At 44.8% G+C, this 18,691-nt stretch overlaps 1 protein-coding gene across 1 annotated transcript in view; it reads right to left on the bottom strand.

The window, feature by feature from the left end:
* The window catches only part of ralgapa1 (Ral GTPase activating protein catalytic subunit alpha 1), a gene marked incomplete at its 5' end in the record, with an annotated part of 190,681 nt that overhangs the window by 120,444 nt on the left and 51,546 nt on the right, over positions 1 to 18,691 (bottom strand). The window contains 8 exons of the mRNA XM_083633920.1: positions 2,362 to 2,517; positions 3,113 to 3,211; positions 3,556 to 3,749; positions 4,435 to 4,599; positions 5,104 to 5,289; positions 5,375 to 5,603; positions 6,067 to 6,191; positions 10,178 to 12,043. Coding sequence (XP_083490046.1) covers positions 2,362 to 2,517; positions 3,113 to 3,211; positions 3,556 to 3,749; positions 4,435 to 4,599; positions 5,104 to 5,289; positions 5,375 to 5,603; positions 6,067 to 6,191; positions 10,178 to 12,043 — 3,020 coding nt within the window. The remainder of the gene's footprint in view (positions 1 to 2,361; positions 2,518 to 3,112; positions 3,212 to 3,555; positions 3,750 to 4,434; positions 4,600 to 5,103; positions 5,290 to 5,374; positions 5,604 to 6,066; positions 6,192 to 10,177; positions 12,044 to 18,691) is intronic.

Below are 18,691 nucleotides of genomic sequence, written 5' to 3'. Positions count from 1 at the left end.
TTTACTGAGGTTGTGGTTGGAGTGGGCGGTACTTAGGGCTGTTATTACTGTTTACTGAGGTTGTTGTTGGAGTGGGCGGTACTTAGGGCTGTTATTACTGTTTACTGAGGTTGTGGTTGGAGTGGGCGGTACTTAGGGCTGTTATTACTGTTTACTGAGGTTGTGGTTGGAGTGGGCGGTACTTAGGGCTGTTATTACTGTTTACTGAGGTTGTGGTTGGAGTGGGCGGTACTTACTAGGGCTGTTATTACTGTTTACTGAGGTTGTGGTTGGAGTGGGCGGTACTTAGGGCTGTTATTACTGTTTACTGAGGTTGTGGTTGGAGTGGGCGGTACTTACTAGGGCTGTTATTACTGTTTACTGAGGTTGTGGTTGGAGTGGGCGGTACTTAGGGCTGTTATTACTGTTTACTGAGGTTGTGGTTGGAGTGGGCGGTACTTAGGGCTGTTATTACTGTTTACTGAGGTTGTGGTTGGAGTGGGCGGTACTTAGGGCTGTTATTACTGTTTACTGAGGTTGTGGTTGGAGTGGGCGGTACTTAGGGCTGTTATTACTGTTTACTGAGGTTGTGGTTGGAGTGGGCGCTACTTAGGGCTGTTATTACTGTTTACTGAGGTTGTGGTTGGAGTGGGCGGTACTTAGGGCTGTTATTACTGTTTACTGAGGTTGTGGTTGGAGTGGGCGGTACTTAGGGCTGTTATTACTGTTTACTGAGGTTGTGGTTGGAGTGGGCGCTACTTAGGGCTGTTATTACTGTTTACTGAGGTTGTGGTTGGAGTGGGCGGTACTTAGGGCTGTTATTACTGTTTACTGAGGTTGTGGTTGGAGTGGGCGGTACTTAGGGCTGTTATTACTGTTTACTGAGGTTGTGGTTGGAGTGGGCGGTACTTAGGGCTGTTATTACTGTTTACTGAGGTTGTGGTTGGAGTGGGCTGTACTTAGGGCTGTTATTACTGTTTACTGAGGTTGTGGTTGGAGTGGGCGGTACTTACTAGGGCTGTTATTACTGTTTACTGAGGTTGTGGTTGGAGTGGGCGGTACTTAGGGCTGTTATTACTGTTTACTGAGGTTGTGGTTGGAGTGGGTGGTACTTACTAGGGCTGTTATTACTGTTTACTGAGGTTGTGGTTGGAGTGGGCGGTACTTAGGGCTGTTATTACTGTTTACTGAGGTTGTGGTTGGAGTGGGCGGTACTTAGGGCTGTTATTACTGTTTACTGAGGTTGTGGTTGGAGTGGGCGGTACTTAGGGCTGTTATTACTGTTTACTGAGGTTGTGGTTGGAGTGGGCGGTACTTAGGGCTGTTATTACTGTTTACTGAGGTTGTGGTTGGAGTGGGCGCTACTTAGGGCTGTTATTACTGTTTACTGAGGTTGTGGTTGGAGTGGGCGGTACTTAGGGCTGTTATTACTGTTTACTGAGGTTGTGGTTGGAGTGGGCGGTACTTAGGGCTGTTATTACTGTTTACTGAGGTTGTGGTTGGAGTGGGCGGTACTTAGGGCTGTTATTACTGTTTACTGAGGTTGTGGTTGGAGTGGGCGGTACTTAGGGCTGTTATTACTGTTTACTGAGGTTGTGGTTGGAGTGGGCGCTACTTAGGGCTGTTATTACTGTTTACTGAGGTTGTGGTTGGAGTGGGCGCTACTTAGGGCTCATTATGTTCAAATTGCTCACATTTGGGCTGCAGTTGAGGAAGCGTGTCAGGGAGCGACCTCGAGCTCCGGGGAGAGACAAATCGCAATTTTTTAAATGCGTGTTTCAAAAGTGTGATCGTGGCAGTTCTTTGTATGTACATTAAACACATATATATGCTCATGTTTTTGTATCTGTTGGTGAGCTATTTTCAATGATTTGTATTACATTTATGGGTCTCTGGGAAAGATCGGATTCAATGCGGAAATCACTGTCTGAGCAAGCCTCTCAGCCACAGTCCTCTATGGGTTTGGGCATGTCATGCAGCATGCTGCATCATACGCCCCCACAGTCTCACAGGATTGAGAATAGCATTGAGAGCATAGTTGAATAGCATTGAGAGCATAGTTGAATAGCATTGAGAGCATAGTTGAATAGCATTGAGAGCATAGTTGAATAGCATTGAGAGCATAGTTGAATAGCATTGAGAGCATAGTTGAATAGCATTGAGAGCATAGATGTTTGCTGGTCCTCATTTGATATATTTGGTGACATTCAATTCAGTTCAAATTTGAGTGGTTAATACATTTTTCTGTGTTGTGACAAACTCAAAAACACAATTTATGTTTGGTTTCCAGGGACTTTAACTTGCTTCTCCCCCCCCCCCCCCCACACACACACACACACACACACACACTCACACTCACACTCGCACTCTGAGGCAGTGTACCTGGTCTTGGTGCAGCAAGCCTTGATGCATGATGTTGTAGAAGTGTGTGAGGAAGTCTGTGTTTGGGGAGACGTCTTGGCGTCTCTTCATGATTCTGCAGATCAGCTTGTAGGCATGGAGCTTCCCCTGCTTGTAACGCTCTGTCAGCATGGTGGCCTGGAGGAACACACACACACGCCATTTAACAAGTGCAATGTGTGTTTGTTTGTTTTTTGCTACAAGTTTCAATTGCCCAAGTGTATTTAGTGTTATTTCCAAGTCAGTTACACACAAACAAAACCACATTCCATCTTATAAGATTTAGTGGTTTGTAGATTTTGAAGTTGAAGTTATTTCAGCAGCTAATGCTGGCCACATGCTGCTAAAAAAATAAAGTTATAATAAAAAGAGAGAAGAAAAGCACATGGCAATATTCTAATCTAATGTATCAGCTGATGGTTGCAGTAGCTAAAATGGAACCTTATAATGTACATGGGAGGCACAACTGGATTGGGCTTCTAAATGTGTTTTTCCTCGGATTTTGGGGGATAGTAACATCTTGTCCTGTGTATTAATTAATACTGTACATTGCAATTCATCACAGAATGTATCTAAAAAAAAAAACATTCCACCTCAAACAAGAGAAAAAAACTCCACAGTTGGTGGTCCAACTTCTACTACATGAAATAAGAAAAGTCCCTGGACTGCACTGTGAGGACCACTGATCTATGCAACGTTTATCCACATGGTAACGGTTTTTAGCCCCACCTACCTTGAAGAGCCAGGGGGTGAGGATTCTCAGGGGCGGGATCAGAACAGGGGGTGGAGGAGACGATTGGTTGTCCAGAGAAATGCCCAAATTATCCCTGATCTGTTGAGATAAATATAATTGTACCAATATGATCTATAACGAAAAGTGTGTGTTTTCTTATTATCGCCACCAAGGAGGTTATGTTTTCGGTGCCGTTTGTTTGTTTGTCTGTCAGCAGAATTAGGGCAAAACTACTGGGCTGATTAAAATGAGACTTGGTGGAAGGCTGTAGCATGGGGCAAGGAAGAACCCGTTACATTTTGGAGTGGATCTGATCCGACTCACAAACAAGCAATAATAGTACGAACCTTGGTGGAGGTCTGCACTCTCTGAGTGACCTTCTAGTTCCTACATAAAACAATGTCAACGTGTGTGTGTGTGTGTGTGTGTGTGTGGGTAAATACCTTGGCCAGGTTTTGCCACAGTTCACACAGGTAGTCAAACACCTGAGCGTGAATCTCTGGGTCTTTGATGCTGTTGACGTCTCCTAGAATACCCAGCATCCTCCGCCACATTACCGTGGCAACGTCAGCATGCCATCCAGTCAGAGAGCCGCCCGCCATCACACTACAGTCTTCACTGGGGAACTCACTGGTTTCTAGAGTCAATCAGTGAATCAATCAGTCAGTCAGGTCTCATGTGAAACTCTCATCCACTGGTTGTAGTCATTGGAAGGTTTTTGTTCGAGGATTTATTCAAATATTTCTGTCTGTTGTCTGTTGATTGGTTGGAAGACAGTTCAAAACCTTACCGGACGTTCACACCAAGACGATTTTCGCAAATTTGCGTGACGAGATTACATACAAAAGTCAATGCAGTAGAATAATAGATGCCGTTTCGCCCCGGGAGGCACGAGTGAGGTGAATGATGCAGAGTTTTGCGGTGCGAATGACACCATATTCGCTCGAGTTGAAATTTTTCAACTTTGCAGAATAATTTGCACGATCAAACTCACGTGAGTGAAGCTTTTTTTCACCTTGGTGTGAATGCACGGTTAGAGGAGGTCAATTCTTAACTCTATGGAAGCAAAAATGCCATTCAAAATAAACCTCCAAATCACTCCTGCTATGGGAAACAAGGAATTCTACTTTGGGACCCACTGGTGTAAGACTGCCTATATGCAGTCTTACACCTATACATATGCATGTATATGTGTATATGTGTGTGTGTGTGTGTGTGTGTGTGTGTGTGTGTGTGTGTGTGTGTGTGTGTGTGTGTGTGTGTGTGTGTGTGTGTGTGTGTGTGTGTGTGTGTGTGTGTGTGTGTGTGTGTGTGTGTGTTACCCAGGTCGTCAGGCGTGTGCAGTACAGAGTGGTGTAGCTTCTGGTCCAGCTGGAGGTGTGTGTGGGAGTGGGAGTGTTCTCGGTGCTCGGCTGTCAGCATGGCGGGGGAGGGCGTCTGGGAGCGAGAGCCCCCCAGGGAGTGCATGGGAGACGCACTCTCTGAACCTAGACATAAGTGTAGAGATATCTGCGTTAAAAACGGTTAACCTCATCAAATATATCCACTTCACAGATATAGATAACAAATACATATTAGAGACCTTCTTGCCACCAGTCACGACGCCCGCGACTTAAAAAGTCCACAGACATATTATGTCTAATTTATAATATAAGCAACTGGCAAAGTACTCTAAACGGCTTCTGTGATAGTTCCCAGTACAATAGGTGTCTCCAGGACCACATATGGCCACGATGACACACAAACAGACTCACAAGGTCAGAACAATACCAGCCAACACTGTTGCGGCTGGTAAAAATGTCTGGATATGCATATGTGCATTACTAGCTGTTCACAGTATGTAAACTCTAGTTGGGGAAACAATACCTACAGAAAAAGTGACAATGTCCAAGTGTGTATGAGTGTCTAAGCTGCTGGTCTATGGAGACATACATATACCGGTAAGCCTATTTAGATAGATAGCTAGAGAGACATGCATGTTATGTACATACCAGTAACAGTAACAGTGTGGCTGAGGCTGCTAGTCTCTGAGTCTATGTGGAGCGTTGTCAGACTGGCTACTTCCTGTTCATCACAGGCCACGCCCCCTCCCAGGCTGTCCTGGTCCAGTGAGTTGCCTCGCCCTCCTCCACCTGATCCACCTCCTCCCCCACATGCCTCGGTACTGAAAGTAAAATCTACAACAAAGACAACTCTCAATGCTCTTATACAGAGCAACATACAGTGAGAAAAGCATTCAACAATTAGCGCTCAGCTCCTTACTGTCAAACTTGCAGCTGGAGTACTGAAAGGCGTTAAAGGAGTCCGATTGGCTGTCTGAGCTGATGACATCGGAACCACTGGCACTGGCAGGGGACGTCCACTCAGAGGGCACTCCGGGGTCGTCTATAGGCCGGTGGTCATCTGAGGGGCGCGACCCCTGACCCCCTTCCAGGAGCTCCGGCAGGTCCCGGGGAACCTCCAGGCTGCCCGGGCTGCTGCCGCGACGGCCCTGTGTGTGTCAAGAGGAAAGCAGTATGTACATGGAAGGGGTGTAAGAAAATATCAATACACGAGTATTGCAATATTATGTTTTGCGATACTATATTTTTCCTCAAAAATAGAAATAGATTTTTAATTAATAGTTTACAGATTTGGTTTGTTTGAAGATTTGTGGCAGTGGTTCATTTTGTGTTGTTTAAACCCCCGATAGCAGTGGTGTCTCTTCTATCTTGTAATGTGTGATCCCCTGTCGCCATATAGTGTGAAAACCAAAATGACTTCAAGACTCCTCCCGATTGCAAGATAGCAAGTTGTGTAATCTGAACAGAACAGCGATCTGATGACTTTGACCCTGTGTGTGTACTGACCGCTGTCCCCCTGGCCCTCATGTGTGTGTACTGACCGCTGTCCCCCTGGCCCTCATGTGTGTGTACTGACCGCTGTCCCCCTGGCCCTCATGTGTGTGTACTGACCGCTGTCCCCCTGGCCCTCAGTCTCTCTTGGATGAACTCGTCCATGAGGTCCGAGAAGTTGGGGTTGGTGCTCCCCACATCGCTGGAGACTGGACGGACCTTCTGGACCACCTCCTCTTTGTTGGCTACAGACACACACACACACACACACACACACACATTAAGACATACACAGAGGCAGAGGGATTATGGTCACACATATACACACAGACATACGAATGGATGGATGGAAAGTCAGAGAGACATCCACAGATGGGAAGGCAAAAAACATAATAGCAGAGAGAGACAGACAGATGAAAGATCCATCCAGACATCCACACACAGCTCAAGATTATAGACAGAAACTATCACCAATGACTTCTAGATGTATAACCATGTAATCAAGTTGCTGACTTGCTGACAAAGCCCATTGAATTATATAGTTTCTAGTCTGTAAAGTCACCTCAACTCTCATTTTGGAACGATGTTTATACTCTCCGTCTTTCTCACTAAACTCACCAGTATAAATGAAAGCCATACAGTGACATTTTGTTTGTGTTTTGATGGGTTTCACTTTGCAACACACTTCTTCAGTCAGAAGTTTAGACTGATACAGTCCCAAACATAAGCTTGTTGGTATTTAAATGTCCCCATTACATATCAGATTACATATATACATGCAATGAGTGTTTTAGGGTGGAATTTCCCTGTATAGGTATGAGAGTAGGTCCTGGTGTGTATGTAGGTCATGGGAAGTTACCATGAGATGAGACTAATGTTAAAGAGAAGCCACGACACAACAGACACATGAAAACCAACCAGGGAAGCAATGCGGGAGTTAACTCGCACCATGCAGAGAGAGAGAGAGAGAGAGAGAGAGAGAGAGAGAGAGAGAGAGATTGAGACACACACACAGAGCACACCTTGTTATATCTAGGCAGCATATCGGAGACCTACTGTACATTAGTCCAGTTATGTTACTGTTAGATTGGTAGCAATGCCAGCGGTCAGTAGTCAGTCAGTGAGTTTGTTATCTTTGACAGCAGACAGCATCCATCAACCCCAAGCCAGATGATCTGAGATGGGCGTAAATCGACCACCTACACACAGTATCAACCAAATGAACGTGTGGCTTACAGCCATAGATTGAAAGAGGAAAGAGTTTGGGCTTTCCAGTTTTCCGCAGCGGCCATGTTGGTTCCACAAACCAATTCCGTTTGATCCTACACCAACTAGCATTTTTGGTCATGGTAAGAGTCAGCGTCTCACCTTGGTGATCATATGGAAAGAACTGTCAAGTTTTTGAATTGAAAAATTCTAATTGTATTGACAAGGGGCCAGCAATATGGCACAGATATGAGATATGACATGGCCAAGTTTTCACACTTTTTCATGTCATCCCTTGGATTTTGTTATTCTTTATCCAAAATAAAATCAATCAATCAATTCACTGTGGTTACATTCCTCTCATCAATACAGGGCTTGCAGCTAATGTAAAGCAGCTTCTGGAGGCCATTTTGGATGTCTTGGGGAAACAGTGGCTGAAAATGCCGATTGTATTCCAAAACATACAAATGTGTCAATGGTATGGAACAGACCTTTAATTTCTGTTGTTTTTGGCTGGGAAAGTATTAGCTTGTTAGCTAGCTAACTAACCATAGCATGTGATCAGCTTACCATTACTTGTTGCTAACACATTTGATTTTTACATACTACCTAATGTTACATGGATTGTAGCCTAGTAATGGCTAACAGTTGTTGGTATTAGATTTGTTTCTTGGCAACTAACTGAATTTTGTTCAGGTTAACTGAGCTAACACTAAGGGCCATATCTTACGCCCAAGTGCAAGTGCAAATCTTTGCTAATTTCTATCACTCAAAATCCATCTTTTTCTTTTAATTACCACTGGGTCACTGAAACACGTCCTTTGATGTAGTGACCAAGTGGTGATTAAAAAAAAGTTGATTTTGAGTGCTAGAAACTAGCAAAGATTTGCCCTTGCACTTGGGTGTAAGATATGGCTTTAAGTTTTTTGGAGTAGATGCCAGGGGTAATGACAAGACAGTCAAATCTCACTAATTTAGCTACAAGGGTAGTGGAAGGATCCACACCTACAGTATAACATGTATCTACCTCTGTGTCTACAAGCCTGGATATTATATATTTTCCAATTGACCTCCATGATGGTGCCAGCTGTGTTTGCTTGGAGATTAGGCAACCGCAGAGGTTATTTTCCATATCATCACCAACAGAAGCAATTATTAGATCAATTTAAGATATGATGACTTGAGTGTCAATCACTTATACAGGCTTGGTGAGATCTGGCAACTCGGAATGCCCTGATTGCCGTTGGCCTCAAATTTGACTGACCTTAAAATCTCATCGAAGGTAAAGGATGCATCTATTCTGCCAGGATATGACAATAAGCCATATCTAATCAACACATCTAATCAATAGAACTAGGGTTGTGCAGCAACTATCCATACTGATGCAGTACATGTCACATTGGATCTACAACATAAAAGGGTTGATGTGATACAAGTACAAAGACAGCTGTAGCATTGTAGACATGCTAAACTGTTATACTAGCTAACAACACTGAAGCTAGTCACACAGCTTAACTAGCTCAACATACAGCCAGACAGACCCTACACAGACAGACATATAGTCAGACATGGGTCAAACAATAGCTACAAATAATTACTGGTGTGTGTTTTTACCCTGCAGTGAGAACCAGGTGAGTGGAGTTTACCACATCACTGTTTCATTCTGGGATTCATTGTATTATCCTATGTGGCAAATCCCACCCATCTGGCATCATAGTAAACAAACCAAAGTAACAAAAGTATTGGCAACTACTGTTCGGCCCACGTCAGCAAATGACACTGGAAAGAAGAATGTGGAAGGGGCACAGCATCTCCACAGCCAGACACAATCAATATGATAATAATCACTGTGCTAGAGGGCGGCATCTCGCCCCCCAAGACTGTGAAACCCCCCCCCCCCCCCCCCAAAAAAAAACACCCAAAACAAACATCTGTTTGGCTGTTCACGTATTGTGCCCCTGCCCATTCTCCCTCCAAAACAGCAGTCTTAGCCCATAGAATTAGAATGAATAAAAAAGGGCATTTCAACCATTGATGCAAATGTGAACAGTTCACAAGACTCAGAATGATAGAATGTGACATCAAACAAAGAGTCTCATGCATTTCACTGATCATATCGTTGAAATTATTACATCATAAGGCAGTATGGCAATCGATCATTCCACACTGTTGATTTGAATGTGGACGTTTTCTCTATCCATTCAAATTCTATGTTTATGTCATTATGAAGGCGTCACTCTGACATTAGGGCTGATGCTGCATTCTAGTGGTCAAGGGAGGAACTACAGCAAGCAATATGTTCACACTATGAAGTAACCTACTAGTGCTCTCTTCTAATAGACTTCCCATCATTGATTTCCTTTCTAAACTGGATATCATACATACACATTTAAATCTAAATATAACACATATAAAGCTGAGAAATCGCAAAAGGCACCAAACAGTTGGGAATGTTATAGGTTCTCTACAAAGCTTTTGAGACTTGGGGTGTTTTTGTATAGCCATGTCGCTTTTCTTTTATCTGTGCTTTTCTTGTTTTTCTACAGGTGGCGGTGTTTTTCTGCGGCCTGTCGTTTTCTTCTGCGCGGCTGAGAAGGGCTGAAGTCCGGGGAGGAGGCGAAGGAGGCCGCATGCAACATCCAGGAGGAGGGAGAGGGAGGTGGAGAAAAGGGAGAGGAGGAGGAACAGAGGTTAAAGTCCCAAAGCCCTTAGGAAGAGAGGAGGAGAGGAAGGGTCTCCCAAGGCAGAGGAGCAGGTGGGAAGGTGTGGGGAGGAGGGGGCCTGGGCTGGAGGAGGGGGCTACGTTCAAGAGGAAACACAAAAACAGGGAGTTTGAGTTTCAATCCAGCAGCAAGATGATGAGTTTCAGCCAAAAAAAATCATTCATCATAACAAACCGGTTAAAAACAGCAAAAAAGGAAAAGAGAGTTGTTGGTGTTTGTGTTTTCTAAGTATTTGTCTTTTCCAGTTTGTTGATGTTTTATCTGGTGTTGTGTCCGCTGTTCGTTCGTTGCGATCCTCTCACCTGGCGGCGAAGTCGTCTTTCGTCCAAAGTAGCCCAGGACGTGGGAGTAGAGCTCTCTTAGTGACGCGTCGCCCATGGCGGGCCGGCCTTGCCGCTGCGGCGACGAGCCTTGGGACGAGCCCTGACCTCGGGGTCGGGGCTTGGAGGAGAGGGCGTGAACCACAGTCTTATAGACGCCGCCCAGCAGAGCCACCTGGTGGTGCCGCGAGGCGGTGCTGCCCGGCTCCTGGGAGCGGGAACGCGAGGCTCGGGGTCGCAGGCCAGAGCGCCCCAGGCGACCGCGCACCCCCGCTGACATGCCAGAGGGACCTGAACCGCTTGATAAAACCTCTGACTGAAGCTCGGGACCCAGGCCAGATCCCAGATGCTGCTCCTTGTCCTTGTGGCCTGCTCCGGTCCCAGCCCGGTTTTCCAGACCTCCGGTGCCTGCACCAGCATTATCCCCAGATACAATAAGGTCCCCAGTCTCATATGCCCCTACCTTATGGCTAACCCCGGCCACAGAGCCAAACTTACCTGCACTCCCTGCCCCGAGCTTCCCCCCCGCCCCGGTTCCAGCCCCGGGCCTCTCCCCGGCAGAGTTACTATGTGTGTGGAAGTGGCTGAGGCGGCGCAGCCTGGCTTTCCAGTGGGCCTCTTTGCTCTCCAGGGGGTTGTGGAACTGGACCGACTCGGTTGAGGGCCGGAAACTGACATGGACCCCACCGACGTGGCGCTTCTTGGGGCGACCACGGGCCACCTTGGCCCTGGCTGAGTCCAGGCCCTGGGTCTGGGAGGGCGGGCTTGCTTCAGTGCTAGATTCTATCTCAATAGCGTCCTGTCTGATCAAGTGGGACTGCTCTTCTGCTGCTGCTTCTTTATCCTCCTTTCTCCATTCTCCTCTCTGCTCTTCTCCTATTTCCCCCAATCTTTCCCATCCTGCTCCTTTTCCTGCATTTCCTCCACCTCCTCCTATTCTTTTCTCCTTCTCCCCAGTCTGTCTTTCTAAGCTAGAGCTCCCCCTGGTGCTGGGAGGCTGCCACTGACACTGCATCTCCAGGCACTCGTAGATGCTGCGCTGCTCTGCCTCGTTCTCCTCTGTCGAATCCACACTGCTGTGTCTCACTGCTTTACTTACCTGTCTGTCATCTTTACCCATCGGTCTGTCCTCTCTCACTACCTGTCTCGCCTCTCCTAGCTGTCCTGTGTGTCCTATCTGTGTTCTGGCTACCCCTGTTTGCACAGAGACAGGTGACGGTACAGAGCTGGTTTCTAATGCATGACCAAGACTGTCCTTCTCTCCCGTCTCCTCCCTTTTCTCACTTCCTCTGTTGGTGAGGTAGTCCCTAATAGAGGAGAACAAGTCGTCCTCCTCTGTCCCGCCCCCCGCGTCGCCCTCCTCCGCATCAGTTTCCTTCTCAGAGAAAAAGGTGAAGGCGGAATCGGACCCGCTCACCCAATCGGAGCTAGAGCTCCAGAGCTGGTCGTACAAGCTGCCGTCGTCCCGCCCCTCTGAGGAGGACGAAACGACGCCATTGGAGGAGGCGAAGGGGGCAGAGGGAGAGTGGAGGGGGTGTGGCGGTGGCGGAGCAGTCAGGCTATTGGCTGCAAGTGAGGAAGTAGTGATAGAGTGGCAGTGGGGGAGGTCGGGGGTCGAACGGGGGTCTCTTTGGGACTCGTCACCTTTGACCCTCTCTGCGATGAAAGGCTCCATGATGTCAGAGGCACTGCTGCTCCGCGCGAGGGAGGAGGGGGCCGGGGGGTCCAGGTCGCACGCCACGCCCTGGAACACCTCTGAGCAGGAGGTGGGAGGGGCTTCCTCGCTCTGGGAGGAGTGCCGCATCCGGGAGGGGCGGGGTGTCAGGGTGATTGGTGGGTCCTCAAGGTCTGGTAATTGGGGTGGGGCGGGAGGAAAAACAGGAGTGAGGTTAGTATTGGTGCGATTGGGAATGCACACACATAGAAACACACATATACTATACAAACACACACTCAAACACTTATTATGAAAAACTTAAAAAGACACACATACTGTACACACAGACATATACTCAGAGTTTATCATTATACCAATGACTATTAAGGGTTCCAGTATTTACACATACAGTATGAAGAAAATATGTAATTGATGCAGATGAGATTTTACAAATTTCCTTTAAAACAAATAATACATTATTATTATTATAATAATAGTTTTTTTAAATGGAATATACATGCAATGATCATTTCTGAGAGAGAGAGAAAAAAGCCACACACACTGACAGAGACTATTTCATTGTTGAAAGGCTGTGTTTCAAAACAGACAAAAAATGGTTCTAAGATTCCGACAATTCATTCAGTGGTGCTCCATCAGTTCATACCGCATTGCTGGACCCCACATACCACACATGCGTGTGTGCGGCGCGCGCAAGTATTGGCGCCCGGCTCGGCTCGCTTTTTTATAGCTTTACACCGGTCAAAAACCGGGTCAACCCGGGTTGAGTCGTACTATTTCTAGTACTTCTAGTATTTCGAGGTTCCAGGACTCTGGACCCAGTACCATATGGTGACGTGAAAACACTGCAGACGACTGATTGGTCAGGCAGAATCGTGTTTACTGTGTCTCTGGATACTGTCAATGCTGGATACCAGTTTGAGTTTAGTGGCACTTACTGTACCTTCTCTTGTGTGTAACTTATTTCCCAAACTCTTCCGTTATTTCTAGCAGTCTTTTGGCTTGCTGCCTTCAGGTGAAATAAAATCGATCTCCTTGCTCAGCCTTAACATGACGGTTGTTTTCAATTGTTTTGAGAGAGAAAAGTCTGCGGCTCGGGAAGCCCTTGTAGTTGCGTGTCATGGCTACGGCTTCGCTAGGCCGGAGCCGCGGGTTTTCCTGCCGAATGGCCGGGATGCTGGCTTCTCTTCTCCCCGTAGTGTAACCCCCATCCTGCGCTATGCGGTGCGGCGCGCACTGCGCAGCGCAGGCATGTAAATAACAACAAAGAAATATCCAATCTCCTATCCGATGGTCTCATTTGCTCATGTAGGTCCTATAGAGGCACCAGTATTTCATAACCAGTTTAAAAGTTCCAGTAGGGATTTAATTTTAACGCTAAACGTGTATAGCCCCGTTCTTTTTATAACCTACTTCCTGGTATGGTCGCTGTGACTACTGACTACATCCTAGATCCTCTGTGGCTCGCGAGACGATGGCGGCTCTAGACTATTTCATTGGCGGCTCGCAGCTGATAGAAATAATACAATCATGTCAAAACCATTCCCTCACTGTGGTGTCAAACAAACTGCGTGGTTGCCAGGTTTGTGGCCCTTTGGAGCACCAAATGGGGGTTGAAACTCACCATATACCGGTATCTGGCAACACTGCAAACAAGCCAATGCCTCCTGGAGGGATTGGGTCAGTGGCAGGGACGCGTGATTTCTAACCCCACATAGGATAAGCAATAACCACGCCCTGTGGCGCCGGGATTGGCCAGGAGCATTGAAGCTTGGGACTAAAAGCACCTGGGTTTTTTCATCTTTTAAAATAAAGATGTTTAAAAAACTATTGCTTGTTACATTTTCAGTGCTGTACCTTTTCTCTGGGTAAGAATTGAGCTTGAAATTAATGATACATTATATAATATGAGCTGAACGTGAACACAACACCGTTTATATTATTGCAGGTTTTTGTAGATTGTGTACATTGTGTAGATTACAATTATTATGCTTATTATTATTATTACTATGCTAAGGAAGGTAGGTGACCATAATTAATTTCAATGTCCGCTCTCAATATCGCTGTCTGTTCTCAAGAGCTATTCAGTTGGTTCATGAAATCGCTGGGCTGCGTGCCCTCCAGTGTTGCTCCTGGCCAATCCCGGCGCCACAGGGCGTGGTTATTGCTTATCCTATGTGGGGTTAGAAATCACGCGGCAGGGACGCAGAAACAGAGCGCTTCAGGTGTGACAGGGCGTATTGTTGCAGCTGGCATTTCCTCGTCGTTAACGAGAAATGCGCAAGCTGCAACAATCAAGTCCCAGCGTCGGAATTTTAACGATAAGCAAAGCAGCTGTCTAGAGGTTTGGAGCTGCATCCCAGAGAGAGACATACTGAAAATCAGAATGTTTTCATTATATATATTTTAATCAAGTCGGTGTGAATGTTTTCATCACTTTCATCATTTTTATATCGTTTATATATATATATATACCGTATATATATATAAAGTCGTCGTCGTTTTTTATGATTTTTATCATTGGTTCTAAATTTTTTATCATTGGTTTTATCATTTAATAAACTAAAAACTAAACTAGAACGACCGCAACGCGGACTTAAGGCTGAATTATGCTCACCCTGCCGTGAAGGGCGCGGGGGTGGAGCGAGGGCCGGGCGCGTCAAATGACGTAAATTTGTTGGGCGTGGTTATTCGCTAGCTCCGTCTGGCGCTCGCCTTGTGCCTGATTTTTTTTCTAACAGTGCGAGCAGCGCACGGCTTCTCTCCAAACATGTCCGCTTTCAAGCCACTGAACCCTGAACACTGAGCTGTGTTTTCGCCACATTTCTTGACCCATGTGGTAGGCTATAAACTTTGATTTGCAACTGTTCGTTTTTAGTAATTTCACCAAGTAAATGTGTTGTGTTGAGAGCATTATTGAGAGAGATTAAAAGCAGCACAGAGTAGGCTATCAGGGCTGAGAAGTAAAACGGCTTTCAGTAAAAACAAGTTTGGTGATTTGATTCCTTCATGTGCTGATGTGCGGTCGTTTGAGAGTGAAAGCGCACTCAGTACTGCACATAATAGCGTTTCATTGCGACTTTTCACGGGCTGTTCTCACCATTGTACAATACATGCGGATCACTTTCTGAGTATAATGGCATCTGCCCCAGCGCGAGGTCTGCACAGAGACTCGCGGGGCCCCATCCCACGGAGCTTTGCTCGAGTATAAGAGCACCTTTATGCCTCCGCCATTAGTTCATTCTTGAGTCCAAATCGCCATTTGAGGCAAATTGGAAGAAATTCCGTCAAAGCGCTCCTATGATGTTGCGTTACAGAGCTTGGGAATTGGGTGTGTGAGGTCACAGTGACCTTGAACTTTGACCACCAAAAAGTAATCAGTTCATCCTTGAGTCCAAGTGGACGCTTGAGGCAAATTTAAAGAAATTCCATCAAGACATTCCTGAGATATCGCGTTAACAAGCTTGAAAATGGCATTTGAGAGGTGAGTCCTGGTAACGTTACTCGGTGGCCTCACGTGTTGTTTTGTTGTTATGTGAACTATAAAGGCAACATTTCAGCGTCCGGTGATAACGTCTTTGTTCGTGTGCGCGCGCGTGTGTGTGTTGTGGTAATCGTTATCTTGCACAGCCCGCAGTGCAACACGCTGCTCAGTGCTCACACTCTGTGCTTTTTGGAGGTGTTGAAATAAGTTCATTGCTGCTGTCTTTAGTAGCCAGCAGTAGTCACAGCCTCCAGAGAGACTTCACAGTGGGGAGAAGGGACGAGTAGCAGCATGCGTACATGAGAGAGAACTGCCCCGCCGTAACGTAATTACCCTAGTTAAAGTGTAAATTGATTTTTATGATTTTCATTTTTTTAACATCGTCCTAACTAATTAATTTGATTACGATTCAAAATCGATTTATCGAGCAGCCCTAATTCAACATACAACCAAGGGATTTCATCCGCCATTCATTTTCAAACTACAGTTTGTTAAAAGTTCCATGTAGGGATTTAATTGTAACGTTACAAACGGATGAGCAGTTGTGGGTGGAGGCGAGTAAACTTGTGGTTGAAGCAGAGTTAGCAGACAGTGTATCAGGTGGAGACGAGTAAAGCCGAGTTGAGACGAGCCGTACTATGCAGTACCATGTGGTGGAAATGAGCCTTTAAACTAACACTATGGTGCAGTAAAAACAACAAGACCCTAAACACTGGTAAACAACATGAAAAAAAACAGTTTACTGATCAACAAACAGCATCAAACTCAATGAGAAAAGCATCTACCACAAAGACAAAAAGACAGATTCCTCCTCTTTGAATTATTGGTTTGACAATATTCACAACTTGAATTATTTATACTTATACAGAAGACAGCAACTAACTTATACTTACCTGAAAATAAAATAGTAATAGCAACCTTTCTCAACCGTAATCATACTGTATGTTTTCAGAAAACCTAATCTAGTCTTTGTAGTTTCCTTGGCCTGTCGTGATGTTTGCCACCATGTCTACTTAGCTATTTTATGATCAGAAATTAAAATGATAAAATATTTGAAATGTATAATGCTGACAGACATAAGAGAAGAGGATGGCATATTTATCTATATTGAATAATTCATAGCTTAAACAAGCTATAGTTGAAGGAATGTCAAACGGCATGCACGCGCGCACACTCATCAAAGCAACACAAAATATAACAAAACAAAATCAAAGTAAAATAATTCCATCAGAGAATGTGAGCAAGGTAAAACCATCACTGCAACCTCTTCGAAAGATGAAATTAAATTCTACGTCAAGACATTGGTGCTAGGGAGGAACAAGTAGGGGGCAGAAACAGAGGGGAAAGAAAGGTCTTAGTGCAGGCAGGTAGACAGAGGGCAAGTCAATGAATAGACAGTCATGTAGGCAGGCAGACAGGTCAAAGTTACAGGAAAACAGACACATTTCAAGCGATTTTGTGAAATGTCACAAAAATAAAATGCAAATGAGGTATTTTTAACGTTTGTATTCAACTTTTCTAATCTGATGCATCAGAGATCAGCTAAATGGAAGTGTATCTGTCAAAGCCAGACACAGTCAATTCTGACACAAACAGATAAACAGCTAAAGGCAAGTGTATGGCCATGTTCAGACTAGGAGGCCAAATCTGATTTGTGAACTTTAATGACCTATTAATGATTCTATCCAGATTGGTTTTATGAGTCTGGACGCTCCAATTCTGATTTGTGTCACTTGTCCCAAACCACATATGGAGGTAGTTTCCAATCTGCTTTCGACTGATGTGACTTCAGTGTGGATGCGCTGATCACCCAAATCAGATTTGAGAGTGTCTTTTGCAGGGGGCGGGGACTTGAAGAGCAGAGAGCAGACATGCAAACACTGCCAGAAACATTGTATGTTGGCTCATTGGCTCATTGTATCTGGACACACAGATCCGACTTGAACACTTGTATGGGCTGATTTATGTGCCACCTCAAATTGAATTCGAATTTCTCAACTTGAATTCGAAATTTTGAATTTTGAATTTGAATTGCTCTTTTTGAATTCGAAATTTTTCATTTTGAAATTGAATTGCTCTATTTGAATTCGAATTTTTTCATTTTGAAATTGAATTGCTCTATTTGAATTTGAATGAAAGACAGTCTGAATGAAATTGAATGTAACGTTCCCAATTCTATGTATTAAAATTCTAAAAAATTAACGGCAACATTTTGGAAGGCTAAGCCACACAACTAGCTCGTTGTAATCTAACATCATGCTTCAAAAGATGGAGAACTGGCTGTGTTACGACGATGAGGGTAAGGACTCAAAACGGTCTCCGCTGATAAGACACGGAGATCTCTGTTACAGGCAGGCGCTACGCCTCCTCCGCTCGATTGCTCTTCCTCCTTCCTCCTCTTCCTCCTTGAGGACCCGGATGGCGCACACACATGTTGAAATTTTTTAACACAAGATTCTGAAAATTTTGAATTGAATTTTGAAATAGGAATGTGGAAACTGAATAATTTCAAAGCAAATAAATTCAGTTTAAAATTATGCTATTCAGATTCAGTTTTTCAACTCAGATTAAAAAATAAAAAATTCAAAATAAAAAACAGCAATTCAATTTCAAAATGAAAAAATTCGAATTCAAATAGAGCAATTCAAATTCAAAATTCAAAATTTCGAATTCAAGTTGAGCAATTCGAATTCAATTTGAGGTGGCACATAAATCAGCCCATACACTTGCCCAAATCAGATTTGTGACAGTGCGGACACACTCCCAAATCAGATTTAGGAAACCAATCAAGATAATGATGATTAATGACTTCAGCAGCAAATCAGATTTGCCTGTAATGACCCACAACAGATAAAAAGCTAAATGCAAGTGTATCTGTCAAAGCCAGACAGTCAAGTCTGATGCAAACAGATAAACAGCTAAACATGGGTTATCTCTGTACATCTTTAAATTCAATATATTTAATTTCAAATAAATGTGATACAGAAGGCCGTGCATACTGCATACAGTATTTACTTTGTGTACTGTTCCACTCGCTGCCTTCTATTGGCCCTAGTTTTTTTTCCATGTTGGGTCAGAAGAACGGAGGCTCAGACACCACTGATCAGATTTGAACATACCCGGAACTTGGAAAACGTTGCTGTGCTACAGCATTCAAATGACAATCATTAAAGGGGGCACTACAATGTTCATGCATTCATGCATGTGTCACATGCGATATCACAGACAGACACTGCTAATCAGACTTTGACAGAATTGGAGGGAATGGTGCGTCTCACCATTATATTCTGGCCTTTTGTTTTTTACTCTGATTAACCCAATGGTGGTGCTACAGCTA

The sequence above is a fragment of the Poromitra crassiceps genome (genome assembly GCF_964638095.1).
Source record: "Poromitra crassiceps genome assembly, chromosome: 3".
In the NCBI taxonomy this organism is placed as follows: Eukaryota; Metazoa; Chordata; class Actinopteri; order Beryciformes; family Melamphaidae; genus Poromitra; species Poromitra crassiceps.
Note: the sequence above shows the minus strand (reverse complement) of the source record. Positions and strands in the feature narration are given on the sequence as shown.